The following is a 13,450-nucleotide window of genomic DNA, read 5'->3' as shown; positions in this document are numbered from 1 at the left end:
GAGGGTTTCCATATAAGCAAACAAGTGGGAAAGTGGGAAAGTGAACGTGTGAAAATCTCTATATACATCCCATTGGACAGAGTTGCGGCTGGGTGTCGCTGCATTGATCACCATGATGTCGTCTTGTATAAAAGTATGTTGACATTGTTATGACCCAGCACAAAAGAAAGTGTGCTGATACCCGATGCTTTCAATTTCGCATGTTCGTGATTCAAAGAGAGGGGCATAGAAAGTGGTAAATGAGAGGAGGGCGTACGTCCATGGTCTCGTTGTGCTGAACAAGCACGTATCAATCAAACAAGAACACAAAGAGGTACTCAAAGAGCAGCGCATACCACGAAGAAAATGGCATAATAAAGATAGCAAACAATGAAAAGCTGTGAATGATCACAATGTATCAGCGGTAAACTTAAAAGTTGGACCGTCTCATATGCAACCCACGCTTTGTATGTATAATCAACCACGAAAACACCTCTCCTGCTGAATGATAATGAACAATGATGTACTGGCCAAAGGTAGATGGTATTTTATGTCGCACAAGGTGGATCTTTATGAGGAATGATGCAAGGAGGATTCATGTTGCAAAAGGGGAGGGTGATACGACACATACAAAGAGTGGAAGAAAGGGATGACAAATGTTGTTGTGAACAATGATGTTGCATGTTGATTGATTGGTGTTTTTTTTTCTTTCGTTAACAATGGATATATCTATGCTGTTGGTCGAAAGCCCATGTTGCCAGTGTAATCGCGCACCATGAGTGAGTCGGATAAGATAACGTATTGCCACCCAGCCAATTGTGCTCTAATAGATGAACATCCTATGTAAGTCCTTCTCTCCATAACATGCTACCACGACCTTTATTCTTACCTTGAGCCTGCAATTGCTGGAGCCACAAGCATAGCACGATCAAAAGAATATTGCGCGCCCTTTGCACCGGTAGCTACAATAGCCAATCCACTCTTAGCGTCTTGTCTCTTCTCTTTTGTCATCGAAAGCGTCACATACCTTCATTGAATTCACCATGCACCGTAAGGAAAAGAATCACTGGATGGGTTTGTGATCCTTGTGTTTGCCAAGCATCCATCACAAAATTTTCAGGTCTGCTCAAACCATGGATAGTGGGTGGAAGTGTCAACATGCGCTTGATGATATTTTCATTGCCCATGGTAAGTCGTGGTACTACAATGACACATGGGTGAGCACACGATCAACCATTTCTCTCTTTGAGATGTTCTTACATTGACCCCAGCTTCCCTTGGCTGCCATGCTGCTCACTCCAATCGAGAATCCAGCCTGTGGATCATACAAATCAACCAGAGCTTGCCTGTTGGAATCGAAAAGTGGGAAGAATCTATCATCAACAATGATTAGGTAAGGCTCCAAATAGCACGTTCCATGTAACACGTACTTTGTCAAAAAGTCTTCGGTTGCTTGTCGTGAATTTTCACCATCATAAAAGCTGCCTTGTACTTGAGGTGTACCCATAGGTAAGCCGGCTCCTGGTTGTGGTGGTGTTGATATGTTGGTGGGTGCAAAACCAGTAGAGGATGATGGGCTCATGCCTTGCTGTGGCGGTGGTGCATTTCCAACGGGTTGCATATCGAGCATAGCAACATTGGGAAAACGTTGTAAAACCTCACTAAATACTATCGTGAGTAATAGCTCTTCCATTTGATATGACTCAATCGTACCTTTGATATCTATCCCAGGGGTTGTTCGTTTGTATAGGATTGCCCATCAACAAAAGTTCTGTCAAGTTGGGTAGGTTCTTTTTGGCAAATGCATCCAGAGATCGAAATTCTGCAATGTCGTTATCTTGAACAGAGAGGTTTTGAATCCGAGGGAAAATATCAGCAAGGCTCTGTAATGGCTTCAAACTCCAAAGACCGTTTCTGGCAAATGATATGGTAATCACCTAGACACATGCAATTGAGTAAATGCCATCCATCATATCCATCGCCTTGACTACTTACGTTATCACCATATAAATCATTTGCAGCTGACAGCAATTTAGATATGACAAGTCCAATGCCGTGTTTTGTTTGTGGTAATTCATCCAAGCTGAGAAAACCGTTTTGGGGATCCCATCGTTCTTGTAAGAATTCTTGTAGTGCGGCAGAATTTCCACCACCACCTCGTCTTGGTTGTGTGCTCCTGGGTCCATTACCACCTTCATCTTCTCTCCTAATCTTTAGCTATAGAGCCATTATTGTCAATAAAGAGCTGTGATATCGACATGTAAAAACTTACATCTACGCCGTAAAATTGATAGTTGTTACACCTGCAAATGCCGTTGGCTTCTTCATCTGTGCCGACTTCAATATACATGGTACCACCAGAAGATTGATACTAATGTACATATACTCAATGAATCAAGATTGCCAAAAGAATACCAACTTTGCTCGATCCTTACACTACGTGCTTCCCAAGGTACTCTGACTTTGCGTTGCAGGAATCCCAATAGCTTGTCATCTGTGCCTTCAGGATGGCCCGTGATCTATTATATGCATTATATGAGAAATGAATCATTGACACATAGGGATAAAACAATGACTTACGCTAACAACTATAGCGCCAGGTGGACTAAACGGAAATTGATGTCAATTTGGCATATTGCTTAACTTGTTGCACACCAAAGAGTCGATCGCATACACACACGAACACCCATAGTATGCGTATACAAGATGGTGATGATGATGTTGAATACGACAAGTAACTTACATATTGATGGATTGACCCATTTCGATATCTTCATCCACGAACTTGCGTGTATATTGTCGACGTCCACCTCCACCTCCACCTCGTCCTCTTCCTCGGTTGGAGGATTGTTGTTGTTGAAACCTTTGGTTGTCTGATCGAAAACCACCTCTTCCTCCACCACGGTTGTTGAAATTACCACCGCCATCGTTGTAGCGTCGGTCGTTGTTGTAGTTGCGGTCGTCATACTGGCGATCGTTGTATTGACGGCTATTATCGAATGAACGGTTTCCACCGCCACCACGAGGTCCATTGGAACGGAAGTTGTCCGAGAATCTATCCTGATGGCCACCGCCACCACCGCCACCACCACCATTCATGGGTCCCAATCGTGATAGCACACTTGAGGAACTGTTGCTGCTACTGCCACCGCCTCCTCCACCAAGAAAGGAATCATCAAAGTCGTTGCGTTGTTGGAAACCGCCACGATTGCCGCCACGATTGCCACGAGATTGTCCACGTCCTCGCCAGCTCATTTGTATTACGATATGTTGTGGAGGTTAGAAAGAAAGTTGCATATAAAGGAGAGGAAGCTGGAAGAGAATTTAACTACTACGCCAACACGCTTTGCATCAAGCTCACCACTGATTCCCCCGACGACACTACATGAGTAGCTGCAGTCACGGATGTATTGATCTAGCCAGCTTATCCACATCACGTGATGTTGATCTGTTCCCATGCCAACGATAGACCTACATTATTGTTACCCATAATCATCCCCACACTCGTTATAGCAATACCAATCACATCTTTCATCATTAAACAATGCGCAAAATTATATTCGAAATCAAGGCAAGTGAATATTATTAGAGTCTAAGTATGTACAAGTAATGTGTAGTAATCTATCATTGAGCGAAAGGGGTGATGAAGTGATGAAGGGCGGGTGTAAATGGAATAAGACAATGGATATGAGAATATGCTTGACATGATGAAATGGAGATGTCATTAGACAACCTTGTTCTCCTCGTAAGGTGGTGGTGGAAGTTGATAAACGGAATCAACCACGTTGCGTTGACGGATCATGACCCATTCTTGTCGTCCACAATGCCTCCTCTTTTTATAGTCAAGATAACATGGGCATGCAAAAAAGGTGGTGGGTTTGCTTGAGTCCACGGTTTCGGCATCAAGAGCAAGATCAGAGAGTGATTCTTCATAGGTGGGTAAAGTGGCAAGGTCTTCTTTGAGGCGACAATCAAGGATAGTGATGGGTGTTTCAAAGTGAATGACAACACGATCAGGACGATCAGGCACCGAAAGCTCGATTTGGATCTTGAGATAATGACGAATGTCGATTTCTTCATAGCCTGTCGAATGATTCAAACCATCTGAGCAATTGGGCAAGCTCATGATGTATCGATATTGGAAAGGGTTGGCAAGCAAAGGGATATGTGCATTCTTTGCATTAAGCACACGTCTCAATTGGGCAACGGGTACATCCGAACATGGCACCAAGGGATTATCTCGAAGGCTGGGATCGAGCATGCTTGTCACCGTATTCAGCTTCACTTTAAAGTTGAGCATCTCTGTGCGTCGTGCATTGTATTCGGGCAATCGATAGATGCGTTGTTCAGAGAGAACAATTGAGATGGATTCAAGTGCCACGTTCTTCATGTTGGGTGAAAACATAAACGAGATTGGAAATTGTGTGCCTGATGATACAATTGATTTCTCGATACAAATGGCGGCATCGCAACAGTCGAGTCGTCGTTCCACATTGATCGATGTTGTAGGCAACGAGTGATCGGATAAGGCATTTTCAGTCCATTCAATCGTACGCAAAACAAGAATCTCTCGTCGTCGACGTAGATTCGCTTCCACCACGCCTGGTCGTTGAACAGTGGCAGACACGTAGTAAAACACCTTTGCCAAATCATCTTCAATTGTCTCGGGAATACGGTTGGATACAAGGAATTCAAAGGGCCATCGATGTAACCCAGCTGGAAGTGCTGTGTGAGCAGCATCCGGTGACCACGACTGCAAAATAGCATTCTGCTCATGGATCGTCTTTTCATGGTACATTTTGGTTCCACGATGGCCAATGCCTATTATGCAATGAGGGCGGGTGGGTTAATTGCGGGTTGCCATGACAATGAGAATAGGTTGCTGTTGTTGTTGCTATTTACCTTCAGGCCACAAAGAATGACATCGTCCCACAAATTTAACCATAACCGAAGAAGCCGACATGGGTTTGGATGTCACCAAGACAACCTCGCCTCGCAACACCTGAGTGGTAGGCGTACCGGGATATCCTCTTAGATATACAATTGGCTCGGCAAGCTCAATCGTCAACTTGTTATGCCCTGATAGAAATGGGACGCTAACAGGCATTAGGAATGATGATGGATTAAGGAAAGAAAAGGATGCGGAATAAAAAAGTCTGACAGCCGATGTAGTAGAAAAAGGATTTTTTTCATTGGGCACGAGCGTGGAAAGGTCTCGCCCGCGGTGTCGGTCTGTGCTACACTGGGGGTGGATGTATACTTGGTATGTGTGTGTGTTTGATTTATAGCATACATCCGATGGGGGGTTTTAAACAATTGGGATTGATTGTGCATGGGCCTAAAGAATCTTGTCACATGGTGCTGCCCTTTATCTTCCCTTATGGATACATGTCGCCATCCATCGGATATGCAAATACCACCACCACCTCCCTTTCAAATCAACCAACACATCAGCCCACGTTTGAAAAAGAACATGCACGTTAGGTTTCTCGCCTCTTGAATTCTTTTCAAGGTTTACAAAGCAATGTTTCACGCCGACCTTGCCCATAAACACACGTGCCCCGCAAAAAGACTTGCCCCTGGGCTGGGCTGCTCCCTTCATATCCCTTTTTACGCCACGTTGGGCAACCGTGGGTATTTGCTCTTTTATGCAATGTAATGAAAAAATGACAGCGAATGGGACACTTTATAGTTGTATGAATGAAACCATCTCAAGTACAGGGTTGCTATGATGACTACAGCTGCTACTCCTCCACGATGATAAAACGCATATAACATCAACCGTTCACCACCCGTCTTTTCCGATCTCACTCCACTCGTTCGCTGAGCTCAAGCTAACATTTCCCGATCCACGACTATTTACTATTCTGGTCTTTTTGGTAAGCATCCACCCATTCACCAGCATCCACCACGCCTTCCTTGTGTTCCCATCATCAGATCGCTGGACAATCCCCCAAGCACGAGCGTATAATCCATGACCCATCATTGTACCACACATGCAAAGCATCCGATTTGCAAATTCCATACCACATGATATAAGAACATTGGGTCTCTTTTGCTGGTAAATCGTTATTCCTTGTTACAAATGGGGGAGAATTGGGGCTCTAGACACTCGTCTCATCTTGGGTGGGTATGACGCCAGTCTTCATCATCGTACTTAGCGTAGGCGTGCTTGCTGTTGTCGAAGCTCCTTGATCACGTTCTATGTTGCTTGGTATATCAACCTTCCATCCTTTTCTATCATCCACCCTATTGTGTTACTCACTGCTAAGGCTTCTGGATTGACGCCTCGTTCGCACATTGAAACGCACAGTGCCATTGTGTCGCGATCAAGCCCCGTGTTGAGCATCGTCGCCATTTCAAGCAGAACTTTTTTTGTATCCATGTCAGTATAACATTGGTCACCTCATCTAGCTGCAATGGAATAATACTTGCTATCAAGCGTCTCCTTGACGTTACTAGATTTGGATGTGTCCATGGTATATGCGTGTATGTATTGTATTATAGAGCGTGGTAAAGGAATAAATTGGAAGAGAAAAGAGTTGTTTATTGGATATGTATGTGCATCATGTATACTACCCACTCAGCCTAGTTCTTTTGTCATAAATGGGTCCTGTACTAGATACTTGCTTTCAATCTAATGATCCTCTTGCAATAATAAACCGACTCATTAGCATCATCCACCTAGAAACAGAATGTGCCAAAGTCGAGCAAAAGGTGATCATTGTGGAAAAACAAAGAAAAAGATGCAGCGTGCTGTGTACCACTCTCCTTTTAGAAAATTGTTTGGCTCCACTACTGAGGATTTAGCGTAAGGTGACTCTGATGCACTGGATAATGAATGATACATGGCCCGTGCCCTTCTTTTAACCTCTCAATCGCTCAATATAGCATAATGGTAATCATGTATACTTCGTTTATTTTCATTTACAACCGGGAAACCTCCTTTTTTCTCTACCACCTTCTATAATGGCACCTTCATCCAACCTTATTAGCATCCCCTACGTACTTCGTCTATCCGGTTACGCATTCTTGTTTGACGACTTGACGATGATGATGATGTTAGCCATTGCAGGAATAAATGAGCTTTGGATTGAAATGTAGTTGTCATAAGCGACCTCGAGCAACTGCACTCTATGAAATTACCGCAATGATCTCGTGTTACAGTAATCCACATACCCATTATCCAGCATGGTAAACTGCGCCACACTTTTCGATCATGGTTATGAACGTTGACCAAGAGTAAGGGTCGTCTCCTTCTCTTTCAAAAGTAATCTTGACAATGTCTTTGTATGAGGTAGCTTGAAAAGGTGGTCACATGATAGCGTATAATAATGCGTGTGGTGTAGGAACACGACGACGCCCCTCCTCCTTATGAGCCACCGCAACAAACAGCTGCTTCTTTAGACCAGCCACCACCCGCAGCTCTCTCCGTGATTGACGATTGTAAGTGCTTGGCATTGGCATCCATGAGGCAGGTCCTGATTGTGTCCTTGTGTAGATGAGCGCATTATCAATGAGAAGCTGGAATCCCCTCAAGAAAAGACGATCGAGCTCAAGTGTGTGCATTGGACTGTCGACAACTTTGACGAGCTTCCAGACGTGGTATATGGACCAACATTTGAAGTGGGAGGGCATAGATGGTATGTATGCATGAAAACAACAATGCAACACGATCATCCATTGATTGACAGGTCGTCGTACTACTTTGCAGGTATGTCGAATTACATCCACGAGGCAACAACAATTACGGCGTCGATGACTATGCTTCGATCTATTTGGTGTGGGATGGCTCATCATCGAGTGAAGCGCCTCCTGGTTCATCATCCAAGGCAAAGGCCAAGAGGGTGATCCCCGGCGGCCATGCTTGTGCTCAATTTGTCTTTTGCATGTCCACACCTCGTTATCCAACCAATTACAAGAGCTCAGGTAATAAAAACGAAGGATGATTGATATTCATGCGTTCTCTAATTTCTTAATTACAGGCACACAACATCGATTCACACCTGACTCATATACCTGGGGCTATGCTCGACATACGATGCTCAATGAAACAACAACGCGTGATCCAGAGACAAATCGAGAAGCTTTCTTGGAGGATGGGAAAAAGATAAGAATCAGCACCATTGTTCGTGTCATTGATGACTCAACAGGGCTACTATGGATCGATGATGACTGGTAAATGTTGTTTATGCATTTATTCAAGTTGATGTGTGTAACTCATCTCATTCATGCAGCTTCATCTCCCGTGACATTACTGGATACATTGGATTCAAGCGTTGTGAAGGCACCCTCTCCTACCTCCATTCCATATTACAGCTTCTTTTTGCCATCAAGGACTTTCGAAGAGCTGTCTATGCTGTACCTACCGAAAATCTGGAGCCCACCAGTCATATTGCCTTGGCATTGCAACGCTTGTTTTACCAGATGCAGGATAGCAAGGATTCCGTCTGTAAGTTACAAAGTCATCCAATCGATTTGTTGATCGTTCATGTAACCCATCGGTATATGATAGCTGTTTTAGAGCTTACCAAGGCATTCGGTTGGCAGACTCTTGACCTTTATATGCCGCATGACTGTGTCGAGTTTCTCTACGTGCTCCTTGATGCATTGCAAAGAAGGTATCTCAAGGTAAGGTCGTGTTGGCATTATAGTTTTCGCATATACCATTAACGACTTTCATAGGAAAATGTTGTCCCAAACTTATTCGAAACCACGATTCGGCAAAAGGATGGCTATGCAAAGAAGGAATATGGTAGGTTTTGAGATTTGGGATATTCCCTGAAATCACTGCTGACATATCATGCTGCCAACTAGTTCTTCCATTGAACACCGTGGGTTGTGCATCATTGGATGCAAGCTTCGTTGAAGCTATCAAGACATCATTCACCATCGAGACTCTTCCATCGGTGCTACTTTTACAATTGAAACACTGGAAATACAATGCACAAGCAAGAACACTTGAGAAGGTATGAAGCACGAACGATGTAAATGGCAGCTCATCACTGATACTCTTATAAACGATTGCAGGTCTATGACCGCTATTCTTATCCGCAAGAACTTGACATGGGATTATACATCGACAAAAAGAACGACAAGTCTTCAAAGGAGTCCTATCCATATGTTTTATTCAGGTAAAAGGATTTGCTATCTCACTTTGTGGTACGTTTGATTGTAATGGATGAATCCTTTAGTGTCATCATGCACGATGGTACCATGGCTCAAGGCGTCAACAACGTGTATATAAAACCAGAGATGGATAAGGATAACTGGTAAGAAGATATGGGGGAGAGAAGAAAGCATACTCCTGATTGTGAAAAGTGCCTAATGGTATTCATTTAGGTACAAATTTGATGGAGACAAAGTGTATCCTGCCAAGGTGGAGAATGTGCTTGACCCTCGATCAGGATTGAAGGCAGATAAAAACACAGCCTATGTGCTTGGCTATATACGCAAATCTCAGCTTCCTTCCGTGCTTGCCGATATTAAATCAAAGGAAATCCCATCCCACGTCATGGTCTCGACATTAGCTGACGCACTTGATGCACATGAACCATTTCGCTGAGCATAGATAACTAGACCTTATTATGATTCCTTTACCAACGTTCGCAGGTGTTCATTGCTTTTCAATACAATACATATTTATACAAGACATGCATTTGGCTATCAATGGAATTTGTGGTATCAGTGACATGATAAATGGTGTTGGTGAATAGAGGTGCGTGAATGACATCCCATGTATATTGTGGTAAACGTCAATAGGCCAAGTGCCAAATTAAGCTTGCAGGAAACATCGGTCGCTTTGCCTGTATATAATGACATCTTTAAACACCGAGTCGATATGATATCTAAGACATAATGCAATATGGAAATGATACCGAGGACAATAATACTTCATAACGACAATGATGATACGAGTAATTGATAATGACGTAGTTACCTGAAACATAATAATTAGCATGTAAAGTATATAAGTAGTGATATGGTTTGGTGTAAACATCAGCTCGAAGATACGTCTCTTTGTCTCTTTTATTGATTGAATTCTCCTATCGTGCCCTCCTATATATAATAAATGATGTAGGATCCTTATACAATACATATGATATGTAAGAGCCTTATCATAAAACAAACATACTATACCTTTCCTTTGTCTTTATAATAATCGTTTATTGTATACATCACAGCAGTGATTTAAATGGGCTGCAGGAATCATAAAGGATGCTGCACGGATTAGCGTGCTGACGTTACCAGATCGTGCTGCTGAGTTTCGTGAAGATGGCGGATTTGCTAACAATTTTTAGCCAATGGTGATCCTAAAACAACTTTTATCGCAAATTGCGCTTTCCATACCTCCCCAAATTCACTCGCAATGTTTTCGCTGAATTGCTGATTGTATCCGCTACAGATAGAGCCCAAACACGAGGCAATTTCAGTGATTTTTTGTCTGATTGCATTAGGAAGTTGTTTGCTTTATATACAATCGCTCAAACTCGAAATTAACAAGCGAATTTGGAGGCCTAGCTAGCTCAATTGGCAGAGCGTGAGACTCTTAATCTCAAGGTTGGGGGTTCGAGCCCCCCGTTGGGCTTCTTGACTCGAAAAGAGTCAAGAATGATCATTTTTGGTCTTTTTTGCCTAGTAATCACGTGATCGATGATGCCGTGATCTTGTTTTGCGTATTGAGGATGCCACACAGGCAAATAAAGAGAATAGTAGAAAATTGGGTAATGTTTATCCATATGATATGACGTTTTCTTATATGCATACCATGAATATGGATGTGATAAGGACATGTCAAGCTAAAACGATGGATGCAAGAGAAACTAATGTGTCTTTGGTCCGACAATGTATGTCCCATGATGCTGTTTTTTTCTCTTGTCGATTTTTGCCTTCCTTACCTTCTTAGTGTGTATCTTATTAATTGCAAGCTATGACCGTATTTTCATCTCTCTAATAGTTTGACCCAATATCCGATGGTTCCTGTAGACGTGTTCAATTTACCTTCATCTGCTTTAAAATCCATGTCCTTTTGCTTGAGAGCGTCATTGCTTGTAAATGCACGTATCATCTCTTCATTCACGTATGACGACCTCTTCTCCATTCTAATCCATCAGTGTATACTAGGTATTAGCGTAATACTACTTGAGAACCCATACTATGTTGAAAAGAATACATCATGCCGCTGTTTTAGTGTATTAGCAAACGATCAACATGATGCATAGCATAAAAAAGCGGGGTAAATCCTTGAGAAGATATCACCTGATGTAACGTGGCACGCTGATTCGCAATTGCATGAATGCAAACGTCGTACTTTTATTATGGTATCATCTTTTTATCAATCATGTTCATAGTGTTCATTGTTCACACCACACAACGCCAACACAATCATCATGCAATAACAACAACGTGTAATCCTACTGGGTTCAGCACACACGCAAATCCATAAAGGCTAAAGCAGCTATACAAATATGAATGGGAATACGCAAGCAATTGAATGTCACTGCACTTTTATTGAAAGATGCAAGTATTATGGAGGAGTTAATTGCACCCACACACACATGCCGGAGGATCCGCCGAAAAACGTGGCAAGTAATTTGGCTGGGGGACATTTTTGGGCGCGCGACAACGACGATTCTCTCACCCTTTCCCTTTTCCCTCGCCTTTCCCTTTCCATTATGCCTGAACCAACAAAGGAACAAATTCAACTCGTCTTCAAGAAGCTCAAACAGAATCGCTACAACAAGGTATGGCATTGGTTAGCATTGCGGTCAAGAAAAGTGCGACTTACACATGGACATGGTTGGGGGTATAGGTGTGCTTTGACTGTAGCTCCAAGAATCCAACATGGTCATCTGTATCGTTTGGTGTTTATCTTTGTACGGATTGCTCATCTACGCATCGGAACATGGGAGTGCACATTAGCTTTGTGAGGTATGTATACCAATAGAAATGGGGTTGTAGGCACGTGCATGGATTTTCTTATCTTTGTTCCTGCAAATGTAGATCCACCGTACTCGACTCATGGACCTGGGATCAGCTGCGGCTAATGGCAGTGGGTGGCAACCAAGCTGCTACTGAGTACTTTTCCAAAAACATGACAACTGGATCAAGCAAGGATGCAAAGGCCAAATACACGAGCAGAGCTGGTCAACAATACAAGAAATTACTTGAGAAACGTGCTGCCGATGATGCCATTGCGTACGTCTTTTCTTTATCCACATTATGAAGAGGACGATTTACTAACAGGATCATGTTGAATAATAGTCATCCAAATACTGTGGTGATTGACATCAATGAGGGAGCCGATCAGACATCCGACACAGCTGCTGCAAGCAATGATATGGATACGCCAACATCACCACCACCACCTGTCGCTGAAGCTGTTGCCACGCCAACCAATAACGATGTTACATCTGACAACAAAACAACGCCTGAACCTGAGGAGAAAAAATCTGAACAACCTGCCAAGGAAACATCATCATCATCATCATCGCCACCACCCCAACCATCACCTTCTCCAGCAGTACGCACTACCACGACACCACGTACACCACCTACTGCTACTCCTACTATTCGTACAACGATGCGCACGAATCGAGGACGATTAGGAGCCAAGAGTGGCAAACTTGGTATCAAAAAGGCACCTGTGAATTTCAATTTCGAAGAGGCCGAAGCACGTGCCAAGGAGGAGAGTGAGCGTAAAGCCAAATTGGGGTACAGTGATGAGCCAGAGCCTGAAGAAACAACATCAGCATCGTCACCAGCAGCAAAGAGTGGCTTCTCGTCTCGTTTGGCATATCAAGATGACATGGCAACAAGTAACAAGGAGCAGGAAAAAGAGGAGGCTATGGAGAAACTTGGTTTTGGTATGACGCGCATGAACATGGGCAATAGCAGCAGCAGCAATCGATCCATGTCCTCGTTCTCTTCGACTCGTGCTTATCATGACAACAACAATGATGATGATTTGCCTACTCAATCAGCCAAGGATAAGTTCGGCAATGCCAAGGCCATCTCATCGGATCAGTTTTTTGGAAGGAATGAGTATGATCCTGCTATTTCAGCTGAGCAAGCAGGTCGTCTTTCACAATTCACAAGTGCACGGGCCATCTCTTCGGATCAATATTTTGGACGTGAAGAACCACACTCGCCATCCGATAACACGGCCTATGGAAATGATTGGGATGCATTACAAGATCAAGCAGTGGATATGGCACGCAAGTTTGTTGGTCAGGCATCGGCTGATTTGGGTGCGGTACGTGATTTAGCAGAATCAGCAACGTCAAAGGTAAATGAGGGGTGGTGGGCCAAACAAGGGGACATGATGATGATGGAATGACTCACTCACACACATCATTGGGGACCGAATCTAGTTCCAGGACATGTTGCAGGATCTTCAGGTATGATGTGGCCCTGATCTTGTATTAGATTTTGTGCTGCTAGAAATCATCATCATCCTTACAAGAATCAT

At 43.3% G+C, this 13,450-nt stretch overlaps 5 protein-coding genes and 1 non-coding gene across 6 annotated transcripts; 3 read left to right on the top strand and 3 right to left on the bottom strand.

The window, feature by feature from the left end:
- Window positions 1-708: 708 nt before the first annotated feature.
- Window positions 709-3,234, bottom strand: O0I10_008289 (uncharacterized protein; the record flags this gene model as incomplete). The annotated part of the gene is made up of 11 exons (XM_058488294.1): window positions 709-802; window positions 869-941; window positions 1,007-1,180; window positions 1,240-1,352; window positions 1,410-1,640; window positions 1,693-1,916; window positions 1,975-2,196; window positions 2,252-2,350; window positions 2,415-2,498; window positions 2,560-2,584; window positions 2,723-3,234. The coding sequence occupies 11 exons, from the start codon at window positions 3,232-3,234 to the stop codon at window positions 709-711; spliced, it is 1,851 nt and encodes a 616-aa protein (XP_058340979.1).
- A 469-nt stretch (window positions 3,235-3,703) lies between these two features.
- On the bottom strand, window positions 3,704-5,086 carry O0I10_008288 (uncharacterized protein; the record flags this gene model as incomplete). Its single annotated transcript, XM_058488293.1, has 2 exons — window positions 3,704-4,800; window positions 4,882-5,086. The coding sequence occupies 2 exons, from the start codon at window positions 5,084-5,086 to the stop codon at window positions 3,704-3,706; spliced, it is 1,302 nt and encodes a 433-aa protein (XP_058340978.1).
- Window positions 5,087-6,136: 1,050 nt separating this feature from the next.
- O0I10_008287 (uncharacterized protein) lies at window positions 6,137-6,337 on the bottom strand (the record flags this gene model as incomplete). Its single annotated transcript, XM_058488292.1, has 2 exons — window positions 6,137-6,181; window positions 6,245-6,337. 2 exons carry the CDS (start codon window positions 6,335-6,337, stop codon window positions 6,137-6,139), a joined length of 138 nt encoding a protein of 45 aa, XP_058340977.1.
- Window positions 6,338-7,261: 924 nt separating this feature from the next.
- O0I10_008286 (uncharacterized protein) lies at window positions 7,262-9,544 on the top strand (the record flags this gene model as incomplete). The annotated part of the gene is made up of 12 exons (XM_058488291.1): window positions 7,262-7,276; window positions 7,329-7,425; window positions 7,481-7,622; window positions 7,694-7,908; window positions 7,965-8,157; window positions 8,217-8,431; window positions 8,495-8,610; window positions 8,665-8,734; window positions 8,797-8,948; window positions 9,010-9,113; window positions 9,174-9,251; window positions 9,322-9,544. 12 exons carry the CDS (start codon window positions 7,262-7,264, stop codon window positions 9,542-9,544), a joined length of 1,620 nt encoding a protein of 539 aa, XP_058340976.1.
- Window positions 9,545-10,494: 950 nt separating this feature from the next.
- O0I10_008285 lies at window positions 10,495-10,567 on the top strand. Its single transcript has one exon. It is a non-coding gene; the product is annotated as a tRNA-Lys (tRNA).
- Window positions 10,568-11,654: 1,087 nt separating this feature from the next.
- Window positions 11,655-13,385, top strand: O0I10_008284 (uncharacterized protein; the record flags this gene model as incomplete). The annotated part of the gene is made up of 5 exons (XM_058488290.1): window positions 11,655-11,723; window positions 11,792-11,910; window positions 11,983-12,177; window positions 12,244-13,267; window positions 13,353-13,385. The coding sequence occupies 5 exons, from the start codon at window positions 11,655-11,657 to the stop codon at window positions 13,383-13,385; spliced, it is 1,440 nt and encodes a 479-aa protein (XP_058340975.1).
- Window positions 13,386-13,450: the final 65 nt, after the last annotated feature.

The sequence above is a fragment of the Lichtheimia ornata genome (assembly GCF_029851405.1).
Source record: "Lichtheimia ornata isolate CBS 291.66 chromosome Unknown scaffold00043, whole genome shotgun sequence".
Classification (NCBI taxonomy): Eukaryota; Fungi; Mucoromycota; class Mucoromycetes; order Mucorales; family Lichtheimiaceae; genus Lichtheimia; species Lichtheimia ornata.
This window is presented reverse-complemented; position numbering and strand designations above follow the sequence as displayed.